The sequence below is a fragment of the Pithys albifrons genome, chromosome 2 (genome assembly GCF_047495875.1).
Source record: "Pithys albifrons albifrons isolate INPA30051 chromosome 2, PitAlb_v1, whole genome shotgun sequence".
Classification (NCBI taxonomy): Eukaryota; Metazoa; Chordata; class Aves; order Passeriformes; family Thamnophilidae; genus Pithys; species Pithys albifrons.
In genome coordinates this window covers 57,616,500-57,640,353 of record NC_092459.1, presented here as the reverse complement: position 1 = coordinate 57,640,353, position 23,854 = coordinate 57,616,500, and the positions used below count along the sequence as shown (strand labels likewise).

General features: G+C 35.3%; 1 protein-coding gene across 1 annotated transcript in view; it reads left to right on the top strand.

Annotated features, from left to right (window-relative positions):
* Nucleotides 1-23,854, top strand: part of AHI1 (Abelson helper integration site 1) — a 96,767-nt gene that overhangs the window by 5,138 nt on the left and 67,775 nt on the right. Inside the window, 10 exon segments of the mRNA XM_071549127.1 lie at nt 8,342-8,952; nt 9,415-9,572; nt 10,560-10,773; nt 11,578-11,767; nt 13,255-13,350; nt 14,807-14,992; nt 17,138-17,278; nt 19,312-19,444; nt 20,503-20,626; nt 22,821-23,050. Coding sequence (XP_071405228.1) covers nt 8,342-8,952; nt 9,415-9,572; nt 10,560-10,773; nt 11,578-11,767; nt 13,255-13,350; nt 14,807-14,992; nt 17,138-17,278; nt 19,312-19,444; nt 20,503-20,626; nt 22,821-23,050 — 2,083 coding nt within the window.

The window sequence follows — 23,854 nt, the reverse complement described above, 5'->3', positions numbered from 1 at the left end:
TGGTTGCCTTTCTTAATGGAAAAAAGATCAGGAAAATGTATTGTAGAAAGGAGATGTAAGCATTTTTAAAAAACAAAGTATAAATTATATTTCTGCACATATCCCTTGTTTTTGATGCGGCTTTTATTATTTGTTTATGTACTAGCAATGCATCTATGTAATTTGGAGGTATGTCAAAATTATATAGGCTGTAATACTGGCAAAAAGATAGTGGCACATGCAGGCATGCACTTATTATATGTCTGCCAGTACTTTGTTTTCCATTCCTTTTTTTCATAAAATTTTTAAGATTTTCAAATTCAGTATTGATTGTAGTTGGAGTTAACTAGATATTTGAGGGCTAGTGGAATTATGGCTGTAAAAGCATTTGATTGTGAGAGTACTACATCTGTATAATACCGGTGTGTCTAATACAGATGTGACCTGAGAACTGTTGAGAAATGATAATAACATTAGAGATAATTATTAACTTTATTCCATTTTCTACTTCTTTTTTTCAATTTGATCTTGGTGATCACCATATTTCTGCATGTGCTGAGCTTTGTGTCTGAGTGGTTCTGTGTTTGTTTTTTTGAGTATTTTTCAAAGATTTTGACCTTTGCTTGTGATTTGCAGATCAGGAAGGATTCTATCACCCTGACATTATGGTTAAATGACATTTTTGTTTGTGGCCTATCTGTCATTGAAAGAGCCTCAGAAATGCTTCTATGTTATGGTTCAGATTGTACTCTTTTCCTGAACAGGAGAGTAAATGTTTAATATGAGTCCTATATATACTTGATTACTGACTTAGACGATTTGGAATTTGAAAAGAAAGCAATTTGCTTAAGAGATGTTCTGTTTTTTTATTTTTCTTCTGTTAGGTTTTATGTTTTCAATCTTTTTTCTTACAAGTGTATCCTTACCAGGTGCTGAAAGTGAATGCTCCTTCTTTAATATTCATTTAAGACAAAGAAGTGGTATTTTATATAATATCAAAAGGTTACCTGTATTTATTATATATATTAAATATATTCAGAATAGTTATATTAAACTTAGTCTTGCTGTTTTTTGTTAGACTGACAATTTGAAGTTGAATTTTGTATGGATTTTTTTTAATATTCCTTGAAGTATACGGTATTTAGTCAATAGTCTATACAAAGAATCAATCTGATTTGTATAGTCTAGCATAGAGAGTTAGAGAGTGGGTTCTTTCCTATTTTTTTGGCATGTGTGTAAATACAAGACTAAATTCCTCAGGTTTACTTTTTTGATGAAATCTGAATTCTTATTTCTGTTATTTATAAGTATTTTTGAGAACATAATTGTGTGTTCATATGCAACTAGGTATTACGTGTAAATGTTTTATGGTAACTTTGATTTTAAAGTTGGTTTCCATTCCAGAAGTCTCTGATGTAAAACACTACTGTTTTGGAGTTACCTAGAAACACTTCCAATCACAGTGACCTGAATCAAAAGTTAGTGGTATGCAAGCAAATTAAGAAGGAATTTTAGTATCGGTGTGGAAGCCCAGCTTTATGGCTTTGTTGAAACTAGATTTTTACCAATCAAAGCACTTAGAAACTAAGAACTTGAGGAGAACATGTGTTGAAACCTATTAGGGACCATTTGGAGTATGTCCTTAGTGTGGCAAAGTTGCAGGAGCTCAGGCTGATATTTTGCATGCTGGGTACATTCAAGTAGAAATTTCTGTAAAAGCTTCAGCAAATAAACAGTCATTTCTCTGTAAGAAATAAATGTGTGTGGGAGTAGAAGAGGATGGAGGAGGTTGGCTTGTTTTGTTCCCATTTTCTTCAGTTCATATGACTTAACTGTGTAGAATTTCACATATCTTGGAATAATGTGAAGTTTTTCAGTGGTGGCTGGCTTTGTGTCATGCAGTTGTCATAAGTGGTCTCTCAGGTTGGATCAGAAACAGGTCATGACTGAGAGCTTATTTCAACTTGATATGTTCCAGTCTGCTTCTTTCCTTTGTCTTTGCTCTAGCCTTTCTTTAGATTAATAAACCGTTTCCCTTACAATCCACTGTTCCTTTGAAACCTGAGTTCTGGATCTGCAGGAGTTTGCTGTGGTTTTAAATGACAGAAACAAGGATAAGGAGATTGCCTGCACTGATCTGTGTGCCCATTGCCTGAAGACCTCTGAGGAGAGAAGGGAAGCAGCCTGTCTGGAAGAGGAAAAGTTGATGTCTGTAGGGCAGGATGAGTTTGAAGTCACAACTATTAGGAATGAGGAGCTTGTAATGGAGATGGAAAGAGACATCAGCCATGGCCAGTGAAAGCTGCTTTGCTGTTCAATAGCCACATGGGCAAGATTGTGAAGCCTAAAGTCATGGCTGAAACACAAGGAATTGAGGCAGAGTCAGAAAGTGAGTTTGCTAGTATCCCTTCTAGAACAGTCACCTATTTATTTTTTACCTCCTATTACAATTTGTTAGAATGAGGCAAGCCTCAGATCAGGCAGTATCCAGACCATTTTTCCCAGCTACTTTCAGTCTGTCTAAAGTCATCAGGAAAATTAAGTTTATTTTGTTCAGTCTAAATTTTATGCTAGAAAAGAGCATGTTTATCTCTGAAAATGTCAGTGAAATTTTCTACCAGATGAAAATCTAGACCCTGTTATGGAGGCAAAAATTTCTTGCCTACGCTGTAGTCTGATCAGGTTAAAAAAGTGGGATGGGCACACATTGATAACAGGTTTTGTAATCAAGGCAGGACTGCAATGGATTTATCTGTTTAAAGCTTTTTACTTCCTACCTCACTGAACCTGCTCCTTCTCTGAGTGACAGGCTGGAGTCTGGAGTTTCATGTGGTTACAAATAATAGGAGTCCATCTTTAGGCTTGAAAATCCTTGTATTCTTTTGGGAAAGATGGTTGTTTTACAGGTTTCTTCTAATTCCACATGTTAGCTTCTGTCTCACATGTAAACCTGTGGAGCTTTGAGGCTGTAGAATTTTTCCATGTTCTGGGTTTGGGTTTTTTTGGTAGGCTTTCAGACAATGAATAATTAATAAAACCCAGTGGAAATCTCAATAATTTGTTTCTTGTGTTTCTTGTTTATTTCTGCTTTGTTTCCTGGGTTTCTTTGTTTCTTGTGCTTAAAATAATAGAACTGATAGTAGTTTACTATATAATGTACCTACACATTTTCTCAGTGTTTTCTGTTAGAGTGTAGTGAAATTTGTCCAAGCCCATCTTATCTGGAAATTAAAGGTCATGTAGCTTTGAGTGTCTACATTTTATAGTCTTTTATGAGCAATGGCAGTAAAATTGACTTCCTAGCACATTAACATTTTCTTAAACATCCACCCAACAAATCAGCATCACAAGTACATTCATTACCAATTCAGTTGTAAGTAAATGGTCTTTTACAACTGGTACATTATCAGCGCTTCTGTGGGCTGGCAATGTCCACCCCTAATTTTTCAAGGTGCACATGTATTATGGGAAGAAGTTCAGGTACCTCTGTAAATCTGCTTATGTGAGTTTTCAGATACCCATGACAAACTCACTCAAGGTGTTGCCAGCTTGCTCTCATGCATATTTGAGAAGCCTTTTTTAAAAAAGGTGTAAGACTATTAGGCGTTGTCCCTTCTGTCAGCTCTGGGACGTGAATGGCAAGTGACGTGACCTGGGGTTGGCTCATTGTGGTATGAGCATTGAGTGTTAGCCCACCTACATGCATCTTGGCTGGTGCCCATCTCTTGCTCCTGTTGAGCCAGTAGTGCAAGCAAGTCTGTTTTCAGGGAAGAGTTCTTCCTTTGCACTGATGTTGTAATGTGGCCATGGAGCTGTTTGGAAAAAAAAACCTTCTTATTTGTTCCGTGTTTTATACTGAAGGTCAGGTTCAGGTCAGCAACCCTCTTCAGTAACCCTAGAGACAGGCCAATCCTGAGCTGCTTTTCCAGCCTAACTGCTTTTCTCTATCTCAGTTCAAGTGTGTTTATGTATTGAAAATTGCTCTTAGCTGATACTTCTCAGTCCTGCATTTCAGATAGAGAATCTCTACCAGTAGTCCTAACTCTGACTGAGTCCTAGTCTGATAAGTTTTACTTCACTGTGTTGTGACTCCTTTGCATCTTTCTTCTCGGTTTCATTACAGTGTGTAACTACAACATCTGGAAAAAGTGGCCTGAATTAAGATCATACATGGCACATATCTGAGAAATTTGTGTTTGAACTGCGGAAGTACCTTTGTGTTGCTTGCAGTATCTATTAAGGTTCCTGAAATCTGCTGTAGTTTGAGATTGTGGGCTTTTTCACTACAAGGATAATCTGTGGTGGGGTTTTTTCCTATGAGTAAATTTGCTATAGTTAAGTGTGCTTACTATTCATATTTATGTACATATGTTTTGTTCCTTCTCTCTACAAGAAAGGCACTGAGGTGCTGGAACATTTCCAGAGAAGGGCAGTGACACTGGTGAAGGGTCTAGAGTATGTGTCTTATGAGGAGCAGTAGAGGCAGCTGAGGGTGCTTAGCCTAGTGAAAAGAAGACTCAGGGGAAGACCTTATCACTCTACAACTACCTGAAAGGAGGTGGATTACATATGAGGAAAAAGGTTTCACTGAAAGGGTGGTCAGGCATTTGAACAGGCTGTTCAGGGAAGGGGTTAAGTCACCATCCCAGGAAGTATTCAAAAGGCATGTGGATGTGACACATGGGGATGTTGTTTAATGGTGAACACAGCAGTGCTGGGTTAACAGTTGGACTCAGTGATCTTAGAGGGTTTTTCCAATGTTAATGATTCTATCATCTATGATTTTTGTTTGTAGGCATAATAAATAACAAATTCTAGTTAACAATTCAAGCCAGTTTTTGCTAGGTTTCCTAAAGGAAATTATTTCTTTAAGGAAATAATTCTTCAGTATTGGAGTGCTTTTGGAAACCCTTGAGCAGGTTAAAGATTAGGGCTTTTTGTTTAGGATTTCTCAAAGAATTCTGTCTCTTGGGCTTAATGAATTAATGTTCTGTCAAAGGCAAAAATCAGCATGACCTTAGCCATTGGCCACTGTTGGATCTTAATTGTCAGTGTGTTTTAATCTTCATTCCTCATACTCAGCAGTTTAAGCCATTCATAGAAACAAAGGTAAGGAAGTAAGCTTCTACTGGAAGTTTTTTGGTTTTTTTTTTTAGTTTATAACAAGCTTTATGCTTTTCTTGTTTTCCTTACTGTGTTCTGTATTTCAATTTATCTATATGAAATCTTCCACATCGTCTTGAATATGAATAAATATGGTGTAATTGGTTAGTTTAAACAAGTATAAGGTGAAGATACAAGGCAGTTTTTCATTATTTGGTATTTAAACTATTTTTAGATACTAGAACTAAAAATAAAAAAATTTGCTGAAAAGGTATCTGAATAGCTTTAGATTTTATGATTTCTTAGATAAGCATACTTGTATGAAATTCTAGGTGTTTTTCTAAATTCATGCTTTATTTGTAGAATGTTGTTTAGTATTTAGCCTTAATAAATCTAGTTACTGCATTTTTAAGTCTCTAGTTGTCTATAGTTAAGACATCAGCTTTTATTTATGTGTTAGACTTTGTCTTGGTATATGCTTTTTGAGGATTTTCTTGTACAAATAGTAAACGTCCTCGTAGTTTTTTGCCTCTTGTGTTTTTATTCATACACTTCAAATTTTCCTTTCTTTTTCTTTCCTTCTCCTTCTTCAGTTTTTATATTACTTTCCTTGCTCACCATGTTTTCTCTTCAAGTGTCAGATGTGAATAAAACAAGATAGTGATGAAGGTTTGCAGGCTTACATAATTAAGGGCATAGAATATGAAGGCAGATGATTTGCACATTGAGTATTCTTTCTAGTCACATAATACTGTTCTCAGAAGTGGGCATTTTTAAGTCAGGAGCCATCCTTCAAAGCATGATTGCCATTGCAACTTCATTCTCTGTGTTCTCTTCTTGGATGAGCTTGTATATTTTGGTGATCACTTATTATACATATTGTCCCTTTTTACAAATGTTTGAGGCAAACATGATTGTATAACTGGAAGTATCCTACCTAGAAAGGGACAATGTCTGTGTTTATTGAGGAAGAGGATCTTGGCAAATACAAGACCGTATGCATATGCATATCTTTTCTCCAAAGTTGATTGCTTTTTTCTTTAATTTGCTTTCCTTGTGGTTTTAAGTCCTTTCTAATGTTTCATGATGGGACTCAAGGAAGTTTTCTGTAAGACAATAGAGTGAATGAACCTCAGCGACTTTATAGTTCTGTGTGTGGACCTGCTGATATAATCATAGAATCATAGAATCGATTGGGTTGGAAAAGACCTCCGAGATCATCGAGTCCAACCCTTGGTCCAACTCTAGGCCATTTACTAGATGCACGATTTACTCAGTGGCACGTCCAATCTGCGTTTAAAAATCTCTAGGGATGGTGAAACCACCACCTCTCTGGGCAGCCCATTCCAATGCCTGATTACTCTCTCTGTAAAGAATTTTTTTCTGATATCCAACTTCAATTTCCCCTGGCAGAGCTTAAGCCCGTGCCCCCTTGTCCTATTGCTGAGTGCCTGGGAGAAGAGACCAGCCCCCACCTGGCTATAACTTCCCTTCAGGTAGTTCTAGACAGTGATGAGGTCACCTCTGAGCCTCCTCTTCTCCAGGCTAAACAACCCCAGCTCCCTCAGCCTCTCCCCATAGGGCTTGTGCTCCAGTCCCTTCACCAGCCTTGTTGCTCTTCTCTGGACTCACTCCAGCACCTCAATATCCTTTCTGAACTGAGGGGCCCAGAACTGAACACAGTACTCAAGGTGCGGCCTCACCAACGCAGAGTACAGGGAAAGGATCACTTCCCTGGTCCTGCTGGCCATGCTATTTTTGATACAGGACAGGATCCCATTGGCCTTCTTGGCCACCTGGGCACACTGTTGGCTCATGTTGAGCTTCCTGTCAATTAGTACCCCCAGGTCCCTTTCTGCCTGGCTGCTCTCCAGCCACTCTGTGCCCAGCCTGTAGCACTGCAGGGGGTTGTTGTGGCCAAAGTGCAGGACCCGGCACTTGGCCTTGTTGAACTTCATCCCATTGGAATCAGCCCATCTCTCAAGTCTATCCAGATCCCTCTGCAGAGCCCTCCTGCCTTCCAGCAGGTCGACACTCCCTCCCACCTTGGTGTCATCAGCAAATTTGCTGATGATGGACTCAATCCCCTCATCTAAATCATCAATAAAGATGTTAAACAGGACTGGACCCAACACAGACCCCTGGGGAACACCACTGGTGACTGGCCGCCAGCTGGATGCAGCTCCATTCACCAGCACTCTCTGGGCCCGACCGTCCAGCCAGCTCCTAATCCAGGAGAGGGTACACTTGTCCAGGCCATGGGCTACCAGCTTTTCCAGGAGTATATTATGGGAGACAGTGTCAAAGACCTTGCTGAAGTCCAGATGGACCACATCCACAGCCTTCCCCTCATCCACCAGGTGGGTCACCTGATCGTAAAAAGAGATCAGGTTGCTAATCAGACCTTAGTTGCTTGCTGTGTTATCATGGAATTATATTTTGGATTGAAAGGGACCTTTAGAGGTGATCAAGTCCAAGCCCCCGTCATGATCAGGAACATCTTCAGCTATATCAGGTTGCTCAGAGCTTCTTCCTGTCCAAGGGAGGTGGCCTTGTTACCTCTAGTAACCAGGAATAGAAACCTGAAGAAGAGAGGAAAGTTTACAATGTGTTTTTTGTAAAACCTCCAAAAATTAAAACAGGTGGTGCACAATGCATTAGCTGAAGTTTATCTTTGCTGTTTTTACTTGACTGTTCTCTAGATTAACTCTCTACCATTCCACTACAAATAATGTGGGATAGCTTTTTGGTTTTTTCCAACTTTAGGTTGTTTTGGGTTTTTTAGAAGTCTTAATGGAAGCCTTTTTTCAGTTTTAGCCCTTGTCAATATGATTTCATTGATAAATTTTGACAAGCAACTTTATGTAAAGGAGACCACAAACATCTGAGCCAGAAGTCTGTCTCTAACTTTCATTTTCAATGGATGAAAATAATTGTGTTAGTCTTTCATAGTGTAAACACCGGCATCTGTTTATGGAGTAGATTTGATTTATTTTTTCACTGGGTATACATCAAAGTTATTTAAAAACTTAGTGAAGCATTGAGGATGAGTTGTCCAAACATGAAATGTTTTTTTTTCGGTGTGAATTTTCTGTTGACTTTCAATCTGTCACTCATAAAATTAAAACAAGATAAAAACAGGATCTTTGATTTCATTTTACTTTTTGTAATGCTGCTAAAGGAATAACATGAAGTGCTACATTTATCTTTAGAACGTGATTTTTAGTGCAAATATGTTTTATGTTCTTCTCATTTGTAGCTTGATACCTTTAGAAATAAAATTGATCTATCTAAGGAAAGTGTGAATGATGAAGCAATTATAAACAACACATATAATCCTGAAGAAGAGAGCCCCCGATTTACAAAAAATAAATTGAGAGAGAAAGCGTCAATTGCAGAGAAAATAAACAATGATATTGTTAGTGGAGAGGAGAAAAAGCAACCAAAGTCCAACAGGAAGAAAAAGAAATCACTGTTACAAGAACAATTTAATGAGGAGGAAGATTTATATGAAGCTAAATTGGGGAGTTTTGAAAAAAAGACTAATGATTTTCCAAAGAAGAAAACAAAAAGTAAGTCACAAACAGATGTACTTCCTCAAGAAGGAGATAGAAAGATTAAAAATTCCTTGACTGAAGTGAGAAATGTAACTGAATTAGAAGAGGAAGAGCAACTAATTCAAGCCTATCAGCTGCATGTGGCTGAGGATGAGGCAAATGCAATTAAAAAGAAAATGAGAAAGAAACTTAAAGAACAGATGTCTGAATCTACCTCCGCAGTTCAAAGCCATGAAGTTGCATTGAACAATGAAATGGGCAAAAAGAAGAAAAAGAACAAAGAAATAGCAGTTTTAAGTGAAGCTGAAACAAGGTATGATGATAAACTGTACACTGTGTGTCTGTGAATCTTAAACAAAATGTTTCATTTTGGTTTAAGATAGGCAGAAGCTTTCTGAATAATAGTTCATATTTTCTGAATGATTAACTGGGTGATTCTGTCATGAAAAGTTATTACCAAATACTTTTTCAAAATTCTTTCAAATTCTTTCAAGAATTTTTTTTAGTGGTAAGTGGTGGCCCTGATCCAGCAGAAGAGTATTAGTTTAGCTCTAGTCACGTAAATGGTTCTGCAGTTGTCTGGAAATTAGGGGGAGATGAAGGGGAGAGAGCAGTGAAAAAGGCAAGACACTAGCATGAACGGTGAGGGGATTGCATTTTCAACATAGGCAGATGATGAGTCACAGAATTTTAAGTGGATTGGTAGCAGTAATGAGTATTTGTATCAATATATGCAGTTGGGAGCAATTGCTGATAGTAATTCATTACATTGCAGTGCAATGTCCCTTTCTGAGCTGCAGCATCGTCCAGAAGAAGATGGCAATCGAAGTCAGTCACCTGAAAGACTGTTCACATCAGCAGGAGAGAAACTTGAGCAAAGCAGGGATAAACAGAAACCTAAAGCCAAGAAGGTTAAAAAGAAAACCAGAAAAGGTCTGCCAGCAAAATGTTATAAATCGTGTATACCTCTCTGCTTTTTTTTGTGCTGGTACAGAAATATTTGTCCATAGTAGTAACACAGAAGTGAATGAGCTGTTCTAAGTTACTTACGTTTTTCTAGTTACTTAATTGTACTTTTGTTCTTCCGATTCTGAGGCTTATATGTATCCATCTAAAATCTCGAAAATTCCTTTACAATAAATAGTTTTGAGTTGAGACATAGTTTTAAAAATTGTTTTTTAAGCATAATATGAGAATACATATGCATCACCTTTACAGTGTATTATTTAGATGCATATTCTGATTGGGTTTTGATGGTCATTTTTATTTACTTTATGCTCTAAATGGCACATGGCCACTGTTTTGACCTGATGGCTCTATTCAAATGTGAGAAATACTGTTTCATGCAATGCATAGTAAAATTGTAGAACTTGATGTGTTAAATATTGTGGAGGCCAAAATAAGAAATTAGATTTTAAAAAATGGATATTACTGAAATTGATAAGGAGGAGGTGTTTTGATATCTATCAAGTATGGTGGTGTTCCTGTAACTTGTAAACGAGGAATTTCTGAAAAGTGTTTTGTAAATTCAGGGAAAATACACATGGAGAAAGCATAAGTTTCTGCTTGCCTTTTTTTTATGTTTTTCTTAAAATAAACCAAACAAAACCAACTGCAGGCTGTTGAACTGTATGGATTTTAAGTCATTGGGACACAGAAGAACCTGTGTCAATCAAGAGGAAGACCTCTGATTTTAAATGAAAATGTTAATAGAAATAGATTATATTAATTAATATATATTTGTGTGTATACTCATGCATGCTTAAAATGCTACAAATTTGATAATTTTAAGCTATTACTTAGAGAGCACTTTAAATATTATTGCTTTACTATTTGCTAAGACAATGCAGAGCGTTCTTACTCCTTTGAGGTTACTATATTCCACTAGTGACAGTTTATTTACTTTGTTCCTATTTCTAGAAGAAACCATGGAAGTTGCTGTAGAAAATGATGAGGAAATGAAGAATTCAGAAATTTCAACTCAATCTAAATTTGGGTTTAGTGATGATCTTGTTTTGGGAGTTTATATCCATCGATCTGATCGGCTTAAAACTGATCTTCTGATATCTCGTCCTGTAGTAAAAATCCATGTTGTTGATCAGAGAAGTGGCTTGTATGTCAAGAAGGATCATAGGTGACTTTTAATAAACTGTTTCTATTATCAGTGTTTGCAATAAAAAGTATACTCTTCCCTAGAAAATTAAATATAAAAATGAAAACAATGCAGAATTTTGAGCTTGCATAGTCATTTGTTAGTTTCTACATCTGTGACACACACACACCACACACATACATATACATGTACATATATGTATACACACACACACACATATATACACACACACATACCTACACTAAATGACGGTGGTATTTTTCTGTTCCCTTTGGTACTTTTAAATGCACTGCCACAGCTGTATTGCTCTCAAGGTCCCCATATTTGCAACACTGTTCATTCTGTATTCTTTCCAGAGAAAAAGTTTCCTGTCTTAAAAATATGTAAAAACTAAGATTAGAATAAGTAAGCAAAATTCTTGCGGTATAAATTGCACTTGCCTTTTCTTTTTTATTAAAGAAGTGTTAAAATCCTGAACTGACGTTTAGGTCTTTGTAGATCTAATTGCTTCAGTTACTTGTTTCCACTGTCATTATGCATAACTTTCCTGAAAACCATATTTGAACAGTGTTTAAGCAATAGACTTTACCATGATCACTATGCATAAATTTTCTAAGAGTAACTTAATTGTTAGGGTTTTGAACTTTATCCTATAGCATTTCTATATCCATTGCAAATTGTCTTAAATTTTGGTTGGGTTTTTTTCTGGAATCAAACAAATAGTATCTTATGTGTTTCTTTGCTTTCAGTAATTGAAAATACTGTTTTGTTTGAGGGTTTTTTTAAAGTGCTCCAATAACTATAACTCTGAAAATTTTCAAACAGCAAGAGGGAAATTTCATCTTATGAACAAGAAGAAACAGAGCACATTCTTCCTATTATGACACAACCTTATGACTTTAGACAGTCTAAATCAACAGTTCCAGATTGGGAAGAACAAGTAATATTTAATGAGCGTTTTACTTATTTCATTCAAAACACTGAAGAAAACCCTCAAGTTATCCTGTTTTTTGAGGTAAGGTTCAATATTTTGCATCCAGTTTATGCATATTCTGATTTTTACTTTGTTTCTTCAGCAGTATATATTTAACTAAATCAGGTGTTTTATTTCAATTAAAATGGGTTAATAGTGTAGCCTTAAGATACAGAATTAAGTGGAGATGCCAAAAAGTGATTTTTTTATAGGAAAAAAATTCTGTTTCCATAGTAATAAGGAATACAAAACTTAATAAATCAACTGTCAAACTTCTGGGAAAGGCTGGTAAGATATCAAGGGTATTACTTTTTTCTTTTCACATTCTTGACTTCTGAAAAGAAGCTTAAGTACCAGAAAAACAAGGGTAGAATTTGTCTGCTTGTAGCAACACCTCATTGTAACAATGATCAAGCTATCGCATTGTTTCCGTTAACATTTTGCACATCTATTTCTCCTGGCCCGGTCTCGATAAAATAGTTATTAATCCATCCTGCAATATAATTCTATTTGAAGGAAAAATTGTAAGTTATATGTTCAACATAGTTTTGAACTTAAGGATTTCAATATTTGTACAGACAGATTCTGTACTATTAACCTCAAAATGGGATCCTAATACAGTAAATATTTTTTCATTCCCTGTTTTTTCTATCTCAAACAGATTGAATATAATGCATTAGCATGTGTTTCTTTATGTTTTGTGATGCTTATAAATGAACATATTTATAGAATTAAGAGTCCTTAGTTGTTTGACACAAAACACATATATAAAGATTCTTTGTGGAGATAAAGCTAAAGTTGGGACCAAAAGTATGATTAGAAAGTATGCTGTTTGACTTCAGCATGGTTTATGAAATGTTAATTTGAAGAAAATACGATTTTAAGGGGGGTTTTCATATACCAGGTAAACTTCCAGAATAGCTAAATACGAGAAAATTCTGGTTCCTGTCTGAAAATGAAGGTTCTTCTGTGCATCCCTTAAAGTATGTAAGGCCAGGTTAGATGCTTTGAGCAACCTGATCTAATAAAGGATGTGTCAGCCCATGGGTCAGAACTGTATGGTCTTCGAAGGTTCCTTCCAGCCCAAACTGTTCTATGACTGATTCTATAACAAAAATGATAAAGCTAAGAGAGGAAAACTGAATTTTTGACTGCCATTTTCCATCTAGATTAATATGCAGCTGGTTTTAGCTGTCAGATATGTGTGTATGATTTCTGAAGTGCATAGGGTTTAAGAAAATTATATATTATTGTTTTCTTCTTTTATTGAGACAGAAGGGAAGCAAGAATAGGTTTTTTAAGACCAGACTTTCTTTTTAATACAGGTCATAAATAGTCATCAGGTAAATGCATAAGAATCTGTTATTTCTGGTTGTCTGCTTGTGTGGAAAAAAATACTGGGTTTGTAATTTCTTAAATTTGAAATCTGTTAAATTTAGTGAATTTTACCTAACCTGTTTTCAGCAGTTATTTTATAATTACCATGAAGTTCATTAGAAATAAATTTATATTCCTTCTGATGCTTCTAGGTCCTTGATTCTCTAAGTATGAATGAAGTGAGAGCCAGCTCTGATGTACAAATTCAGGAAGGTCGTTATCGAAAAATTTGTTGGGCATTTCTAAAGGTATTGTAAATATTTAAACAGAGAAGTAAAATGTATAAATATTTTTATCTGAAAATCTGTAACTGTACTAAGTAGTGAAACATGTTTTAATATTTCCTATAAAAGATGGGGGAAAAAAGCCCTTGCTTGTTTGGCTGTTTTCTCCTTTTCTTTCACCCCATAAAATCAGCACAGTAACAAGTTTGACCAAAAAACCCCATGTTTTTTGAGAAAGTAAAGAATGTGTAAGATTTTTTTTTGTTCGTAAAGTACAGAAAATGTTTTTATTTTAGGGTTTTCTGTGTGTTCATGTGATTGTGAAGAAAATGACACACACATTAATTTCTGTACCTCAGCTATTCTGTATTCTAGTAGCATTTTCAGTTGTCCAGTTTCTGAACAGACTCCCTCGCCTAATTACAAATTGCCTCTTATTTTTAGTTGCAGAGTTTGAAATGCTGTGGCCATTGATATACAAATGTAGCAAATATGAGATACTGGTAATTTAGCCAGCACATAGGTACCTTTTTACCCTTTCAGGGGAGACTCGAGTGTGTCATTTGTTCTTTGAGAGCTGACAAGCTTTAGTTTCCCCGATGAATGTTTATTTACACCTACCCCTGTAGATGGGAATCATTGAGCAGTCTACAACATGAGAAATACAGGAGAAGATAATGGACTGCAAGTTTAGGTGAAGGGAGAGTGGTTTGAGTTCAATTCAGAGATTTTTCTCGGCTCTGCCCAAGATGAATCTGATGCAATCAGCGGTTTGGTATCCCATGTCTGGATGTATTGCTGTGCATCCAGGCTTTCAGTACAGCCTACTCCTGAATAGAGGGAAAGATGGATTTTCAGCATGAATATGAACAAAATGGTGGCCTGTTCTTTTTTCTACCTGCAACTTTCTGCATTATCCTTTCATCTGTGTCAAAGTAGAAATGTCCTGATAAACACTGATTGGTGTTAACGGCGGTAGGTACACTTGTTCTTTAGTTCAATAGAGCTCTGTCTCCTCTGAAGTTGGAGACGTTACGACTTTGCTGTATGTTTTGCTCTGAACCAAAGCCTTAGCAATGCCCTTTGTTGCAGCATTCAAAGTGAAAAAATTTGGAAGAGGCTGTTAGTGGACTGGCAATTGTTTGAGATTTGGTTGATTTCAGCAAGTAGTAATAAAAAAACAAAACAAAACAAAGAAAACCAAAAAATCAAGGGGTACTGCAGAGGTCTTCCCACTTACAAGATATTACTGCTGTGAAACATCTTTCAGAGGTGGACTGCCATCCAAGCTTTAATCTCAGTGATTTGATCCTTGGGGCATTTAATACACGTTGAATTCACTAGCACTTTTAAGGTTAGTATATTTCTGCAATGGGCAGTGGATTTAAAGAGTTATACTGCTGCTATGATGTTAGAAATTATCAGTTACTTTTATTTCTTTCATATTAACATTTTTTTCCTCCTATTAATCACCTTCCAGCTTGTAGGTGCAAATGGAGTTTTAAACACTGATGGAAAACTTCGTCTGCAATTGTATTACCCACCTTCAAGGACCAAGTCACATTCCAATGTTGTTGAAGTTTATGACTGGTGGGCAAAATGTCCTAGAAATCGTTATCCATCAACTTTGTATGTAACTGTAAGAGGCATAAAACTGCCAGATCATGTAAGCTAAGTATATAATATATGAATATATATACAAATATGCAGACTTTTCTGTAGGAACTAGTAACTCAATAGGGCATGTGAGTCTGTGTTTGTATGCGTGTATGTAAAAGCTGTGCTTATGTGTGGTATGTAAAATATATAATAACGTTCCATCTCAAGATACATGTTTCAAACTCAGCTCTTCATAATTATCTTTGAAAAATAAGCATACTTTTCTGTCTATAACTTTGAATATTTTGCCACTGACAGTCAAAAAACTTTCAGAGTAATTTCTTGAAGATTAATATTTCTTCTCATTAGGAGAAATGCCATTTTAAGTCACTGGACTCATGCAGGTGTGTAAATTTTGTGAGAGATGTAAGTCACTTAACTCTGATTCCCTACATCCTCAAGCTATAATAAAGATGTTTGGTTTTTTTCTCAAATGAAAACTCCTTCAAAGATAGGCTTATATTGGTATGTGCTGAGATGCACATTCAAGATAAATACAGCATTTCCTTTTTTACTATGCAAGTACAGTATTGTTCTATTATATAATTTTCCATTTGTGTTTAGAGCTGTAATAAGCCTTTCTTTTGCTCACTGTTCATACATTTAAGGGTGATCTCTGAAAGACCAGTGAGATGTGGTGCATGGACAAAACCCAGCCTAATCTACGGGATTAATTTGTAGGGTTTTGGACATTTCTCTAATCTGTGTACTGGAATGATATCTGCAGATCTCCTGCTCAGTCAGCTGCTGAGGTTGTTAGGAATTCTTTGCACTTCGCTTGAGCAGCTGTGCTTATTTTTTAGTGGAAGTGCTCTGAGCCCGTCTTCACCATGATCTGAATGTTTTCTGATAGGTTTAGGTGCTGTTACTAGTTTACAGCTGTCCCTGCTTTACAGTCCTCTGTGAAGTTCAATTGATGTGATGAATTTGCATAGACTTTCTGAGCTGTGCCTGACTGGATCCATTGGTTACTGGTATTACTTCATTCTTGTGATAAATGCCAGTTTTGCCAGTGCTGGGATTGAGCTCCAGATAAGAGCCATGGCACAATAGTTTTCTATCCATCGATTTCTCGTTCCTTGTCAGATCTGTTACAGATCCTGCCTAGTCTGCTTCTCTAGTAGGGTCCAGATCTTACATACCTCTTCATGGGCTAATAGATGTGAAAATAGATGTCTTGGATAAAACAGGGCATTTCCACAGAAGTAGACATCTATGTGTCAACAAACAATTTAAACTCTTAAGTTGATTTCTGCTTGCATAGTAGGTGTGCAACGTTCTTTTTCAGTCACAGGAACCTAGAGAATTACTCACCCTGAAGTGAATACCTAGCTACTGTCAGCCTGAAATATTACAGTAATTTTGCATGGTATTCACATGTGTTTCTGAAGAGACTCATCTTAGTGAAACAGATCAGAACTGCAGCCCTTGCTTAATGGCCTCTGCCTCTCAGAGGGACTGCTGGGCTGTTGCATAGTGTTAAGGATTTCCTGTGTGTTCAAGCTTGGTGTAACTTGCAACTATGGTTCAGTGAGTGTACTTACAGAAATCTGGAAAGTATATATGCTTTACCTACAATTAAAATTACAAATGTTGTCAGTCTTGCTTTCTTCTTTGCAACACTTGAACATAGTTTGTTCAATACACAGCGCTGGTAATATGTTTTGATATCAAGGGTGACCAACACTGGTAATGTATTTCGATATCAAGAACATTTTGGTTTTTTTACCAAAGCAGTATTTTCATTGGGAAGTCATAAGTTAATGTCACTAGAACTATTTACATGCTGAAAAGCTTTTATTTTTTATACAGTGCCCCTGCACTAGTACAATACAATACAATAGTGCAATATTACTAATTTTCACTGACTTGGATAGTTACTAAAAATAGAAAAGTATCAATTATTTGAAAAATCTGTGATACGATTTGATTGGCGCAACTTTGGAAGCTTTGGAAGTGTTTTCTAACTTCCTGGTTGCTTTAAATGAAATTTTTGTAATGCTCTTTTCCTGTATTAAGCCTTTCCAATCTCTGTGTTTCAGATGTAAAAGTGCAATGCATTTGAAGTTAAAAGTACCTTTTTGTCTTTTCAGAAATTACATTGTTCACTTTAAAATATTTTTCCTTGATACTTAGTTTTGTTTGCCCTAAGGGTGCTCCTTCTTGTCGCTCTATGATAGCTGTTCAACAGGAACAAAGTAATACAGCACCGTCTGAGCTCCAGAGAGAGGGATGTGAACATTTTCTAGAGGAGAAAAAGGAGCCATTTAAATGGTCAAAATTGCCTGGACAGGTGAAGTGTTTTTCTTTACTTTTTAAAGGAAAGTAATTTAAATATCTACTACTTTTTTCTATCTTTGTTTTTATGATATAAATATTATGAAGCAAGTAATTAATTTTAAAAATTAAGAAAAATATTAAAACATAAAAAACTCTCACAGCAGAGAATGCTTAATTTTAGCAAATACGGTTGATTTAACTATTTTTTCCAAAAGCCAGGTATTTTTATCTTCAGAATTCTCTGAGAATTTGAAAGGGTAGGGTTATTCAGGTAATAGAAGTAATACAGGAAACCATTTCGCAGTTTTCAACTTGATTGCAAATACATTTCTTGAGGTTTGTTTTTGTTTGTTTAAGTTATTGTTACAGTATAACAGAAAGAACTTACATTGAAGAACCTTCTTAAGAAGTTTCTTGCTGACTTCATCCTAACTCCTAGATCACTGTAGCTAATGAAAATCAGCAGTCATAAAATGGGAATATTTTTGCAACTATATATACAATGTCTGTGTGTTGATTTCATATTATTTTGTAAAATGGTGTTTGCATGAGTTCAAGATTTTATAAAAATTCAAATCATAGCATGAAGATTTTTTAAGAATGAATGAGGATTTTTGTTTTGGTTCCCTATTGTAGTTCTTTTACAGATACTTTAAAAAAGAACACTTAAGTAGATGTGGACATAATTTAATTTCCAGTACTGTTTTACAAAAATAATAAAGTAGTAAAGAATAGTGTTTTTACAATGGGAATTTTCTTACCAAAAATGGCAGGATACCTAAAAGTTGTATTTATGTTAATAACTTTTAGAAAGTCATTGTGATGATAACCATGTAATTAAACCCAAAAGAAATGTGATCCTCAGGATAGTTGTCTGCCATCATACTAATTAAATTTGTCAGCTCATTTATTTCTAGATTAGTCTGTGGGCATATTGAAAAATGGTAGCATGGATGATGTATTTTGTGATATGCTCTCTTGTGAAAAAGTTTGACCAAGGTTAGCATGATTTGGCATGTCTGTTTTCCAAAGAATATTTGAAGTAGAAGCGCATATTTAAAAATGAATAATGGATCAAAAACAATATTTCCTTTTTATGCATTTAAATTATTGTTATATAATTAAAGCTATATTTTTAAAGATGAACAATATGTTTGTATCTGTCTCCATAGATGGATGATGTGTTTTTTCAAAATTTTCTATATTTCTATTCCTGTGACTTATTTAGTACATGAATTAAATATTAAATTAATTTTATATGTGAATTATAGCTACATGACCTGTAAATGAAATAAGTTTTTTCTGAGCTAAATTACTTATTCAACATTTTAATGTTTTATTTTAGAGCAAGGTTAAAAATCGTAAGAAACCTTAATTACATATGTAGTTTTTAACAGGATGAACAGTGTATGTTCAATTATTTCTTAAGTAGATCTATTTTTATAATTTAAATGGATATAAATCTGTTCACACTCATTTTTCATTCCTAAAGGTAAATCAGGTTTAGGTTAAAAAATCACATTGCTACTGTGGATTTTTACTTCACCTTAAAATTGAAGAAAAAACCCTTGGGTGAAAAAGAGGAAATGTTTTGGTAGAAAGGAAAGGGGACTAAAATACTTGTGCTACTTTTTGGAATATTTCATCTCTAGTTATGTCTTTGAAAGTCAGGTATTTAAATACAGATGAGGAATGCTAGAAGTGATTTGGTAGACCAAAAGTTTGAATGCCTGTGATGAGACTTTGAGTTCACACTGCAGTTCGTTAAGTTACTGAAAGTTGTACTTAAGACTCCTTAAACAAGTTTGACTTTCTTAGGTTGTTAAAACTTGCTAGTTATTTGTAGTGATGGGGCAGAAACAAATACACAGACTAGATGTTGCCTAAGTTTGCTGCAGAACTGTCTCTGTTTATCAGGTTGAATTTTTCTTTTAAATTCCATTAAGGTGTTACTAGCTTTTTAAAACCTAAGGATGTCAGTAGCTAAGAATGTGTTTTAAGCATTGGCTAGTTAGTATTCATGCCAGTTCTCCCCTGAAAAGCCAGGCTTGCCGCATACCAAACAAGCACCTGTTTTCACTGCGAGGTGGAGATCTGGGCTGTTTCTGCATTCGTTTCTCTCATGATGGGAAAATACTGGCAGCAGCATGTGCAGGAAGGAATGGCTATCCCATTGCTTGTAAGTTTAAATATATTCTGTGTTTTTTCTTACCATTCATGTAGTTTGAAAGTAAGTGTTAAAAGTTGTATCTTTAAATTGTGCTTTTTTAGAGGTTCTCTTTTATTATTGTGGTTTTCAAATCGCTGCGTGATTAAAGAGCATTGAGTAAAATGCTCTTTCTGTGTTGATAGGGCTGGAACTGACTTTCCATACATGGTTTTATATACACAATTTAATGGTATGAAATGACATTTTCTGCCTAAAGGTCTAATGGAAATACTAAATCAATTTGCAGAAGGAACATATTTTCTGATACCGGTGTTTTAAGTGAAATAACTTTTTCAGCTTCCAGCTCACGCACTTTTCATGTAAGTTTTGCTCCTAACCTGTCTTGAAGATTAGATACCCAAAGGTTTTCATCATCTCCAGACAGCCTACTGGAAGTTGCTGTCTTCCATGGTCCGTTTCAGTTGAAAGACAAATATTCCTTATTATTAAAATTTGGAACTGTTTCATCACAGTAGCTTCAACTGCATAGTTCTTGAGCCTTGCATAAGAATTTTGAGATTTAAAGAAAAAGGTATTTTAAGTATATACAAAGTACATGTTTAAATGCAAGGAACAGTAAATCTAGATTCCTTTACTACACAGCCCCAGAAAGTGATCTTGGTATTAAAATAATTCAAAGATTGGCCAAGTAGCTGTCAAATTTTTTTAAAAAATCTATCTATCTATCTATCTATCTATCTATCTATCTATCTATCTATCTATCTATCTATCTATCTATCTATATCTCTAAGCCTAATCTAGTTCTAATAATTTAAAGCAAGTAAACTGTTTCTTGAGGGTTAAGACATTGTGTCATCCATGAACCACTAGATGGAAGTAGATGCTTTTTGTCCATGCATATCTGGCAACTATTTGATCTTGTTCTCTCAAAATGAGAAGATAAAGAAAATGAGTTGATTTGTGCTAGCAGAAAATCAGCATAAGATTAGACTAAATTTTGCTCTAGTAGCTGCATATATTTGACTGTAAATACTTACAAAACTTTTATTTTTCTATTTAAACATTAGTGTATGAAATTCCTTCTGGACAGTTTGTGAGAGAGTTTTATGGTCACCTTAACATAGTGTATGATCTTTGTTGGTCAAAAGACAACCAATACCTTCTTACTGCATCCTCTGATGGCACTGTCAGGTCAGTATGATGATGATGTGGTGGCAGGTAGCATCTGAAGGAGAAAAGAAAGGGGTCCAACTCAATGTGTTATTACAAACTGTATTATAATGCTTTAATTAGAGATTTGGTTAGGTATGACGTAATATAAAAATCGTAATTGGGCTAGTCACTGACAGTATATTTACTATATTGCTTTCTAATGTATATGTATTTGAGAGCAAACCTTTTCCAGAAATTTTAGTGTATAAATCTACAGTGCGGTGAAAAACCAAAAGGCTTTATATTTCAAAAAGACACTGAGACAGTTATGATCTTCTGTCCCTGGAGAAATTGCCACACTATGAATGCAGTGTTAAGTTTGAAAATTTGAACACAAAGCAGGAAATTGAAAATATAAGATTCAGGTTATGTATATAAATTGGCTACACTGCATATAAGTATGTTGGTAGGGTGTTTTTGTACACCTAGTTAAATAATTCAACTTAAATTGCTGTAAATGAAATTTGGTAGTGTTATTTCTTAAATTTAATGTGTACACATTTTCCTCTACAAGGAAAAAGTGTCCTTTTGTGCAGTGTTAATGTTAAAATATTAAATCTGTTAAAGTTTTAAAAACCAAACCCCTCAAAACTGTAGAAATACATGAAAATATGGCTGTGACACCACACAATTTTATTATGAGCAACTTCATTGGTTTTCATAGAGCTTTTTTTTTATTTTTTTTTAGCTCTTCAGATCCCTATCTGTTGTTTCTGTTACGCAACTGGGTAATGCTACAGGCAGTTGCATAATTGAAATGCCAGAATTGTTAAATGATACATTGTATGTGTGAAACTGTGTTAGGTTTCTTTGCTGCTTGTATGTAGGCATAAAAATACTGTTTTGAGAGCTCAGTCCTTTTTTTTTGTTGTTGTTTGGGAGTGGATTAAATAAGAATTTTTTATATTGAGGTAAATATCAGTCATTCATGTTGCCTATAAGAAGGCCGAGCTGTTCCTCTATTCATGAGTTTGTGGCAGCAATTTGAAACTGTAGTGGTCTGCCTTTTTTTTTGTGTGCTGTGCATAGTGCGTGTGTGAGTTAATAGTTCCTGTATTTATTGTCTGTTGCCTTAAGCACCTTAAAACGTTTCAGCACTCCATTGCCTTAAATTCATCATGAGTTTATTACTTGGATCATCTCTTATGCTGGATTCTCATACTGCAACTTGAAGGGAAATTTTGGAACTTACATTGCCTCTTCTTTATATAGTGTTTTATGTTACCCTTGAGCCTTCTCAAGGTTTAGTCTCACGTTTTTTGTGAGCAATAAAATAATTTTCTGTTATTAGATCAAAACCATTCTAAAAGATAGGTAGATTCCTGGTGACCTTTCTGCATTAAATTGCAAATTAATTGTTATACTCTAAAGGCTTGCAATTTTGAAATGAAGTCACCTCAGAGTAAGCCTAGCATTCTTCAATAGCCACCAGAAGTGGTCACCTCACCTGAAAGGGTGTCACTAAAACAATTCACTTCCATATTGTAACTGAGCACTCTGTGTAAGGTGCTGCCCACTTGTGTTTAATGATCCAGGTCTATTCTATTCTTTGTGTACTCATCTTTGGGGAAGGCTCGGTGATAAAATGTATACCGTCAAATAGAAAACACTAAGAAAAATCTGATCTTACAGCTATGGGTACAAAGGATAGGAAATAGATTAATAGTAAGAAGTGAAATTTATGTGATGCAAACATCCTTGAGATCATGATCACTGTGTGGTTGGTAATTACTATTTTAAAATTTTCTGGAATTTTATTTATATTTAGTGACCCTAAGTGTTCCTTTGTGAGTTTTGTGTTCTAACATTTTTTTTAATCAGCAATATTCAACAAGATCTTAATTTGTTTATAACTCCTGAAAGAAAGAAACCATTCTGTTCCATGGAATACTTTGTTTATTTTAAAATGTGCAGTATATCCATTAAACAAGTAAGTAGTCATGAATTTACTTAGAAGACAGAGTACTATGTAAAGTAGTAAATGTTTCTTAAATCTTGTAAAAGTACCATATTAAAGGATTAGATATAAGTGGGACAAATTGTTAGAATAATCGGATGTCGTTTAGTGTTTGCCAGCATTTGCCATTAGAAGCACTTGCACAACATATGGAATCAGTTACACATGTGTATGATTGCTTTATACAGTAGATATCCTAACTTTGTTTCCTTTTAGAATGTGGAAAATAGAAACACAGGCGGCATCTGCAGTGAAAGTTTTCCCTCATCCTTCATTTGTTTACACTGCAAAGTACCACCCAATTGCTGATTCATTGGTCGTGACAGGATGCTATGACTCAGTGATTAGAGTCTGGAATGCAAATGTTAAAGAAATCCATGGTCAACTGCTACAGGAGCTTGATGGTCACAAAAGTTTCATCAATACACTTTGTTTTGATGCAGAAGGTATGGAGTTAGTATTACTTCTTAAGATAGTTGTCTTCTTAGTCAAAGGGCAACTTGAGTGTTACTACTTTGCTTTATTTCATAGAGACATTGTATTCTTAGGAGGGTGGTGAGACACTAGAACAGGTTGCACAGAGAAATTGCAGATGTTCCATCCCTGAAGGTGTTCAAGGCCGGGTTGGTCAGGGCTTTGGTCTAGTGAAAGATGTCCCTGCCCAGGTCAGAGATTTCAGAAGTAGATGATCATCTAAACCAAACCATTCTATGACTCTTTGATAAAGAAAAGGAGGTAATAGTAGTCAGATTGTGAGAATTTTAATACTAGGCTGCAGAAGTGGGAAGGTGATGAACTTTTTGACATTGACAGAAATAGGAAACATGAAGAGAAAAGGACAGATATGACCATTGTGAGTCATGTTAACTGGTAGATTGACAGCTGACAGTGAGTGATGTAGTGACATATACTAGAGGAGGGAGAGTTGGAGACGGGTGAATAATTAAAAGTACTTAATATTGTTTGACTTCTTCTGGTATTAGTGATATCCTTATAATTAGGTGGTTCATTTCGGGAGGTAGTCACTGAAGCAGGTACTATGAAGAGGAAAGCCGCATTTTTATATAAAACAAATACTTGTTCTTAAAGAGTAAGTATTGGATGACAGTATTTGTTCTTGTTCAAGATGTTCTTAGTGAATGTATAGGTAAGCATTTATCTTTCACATGAAACACATTGGGCTATAAATTCTCACTTTTTACTGGTTCTAGAATGTGAATAAAATGAAAAAAATTAGAAGTATATTCTGC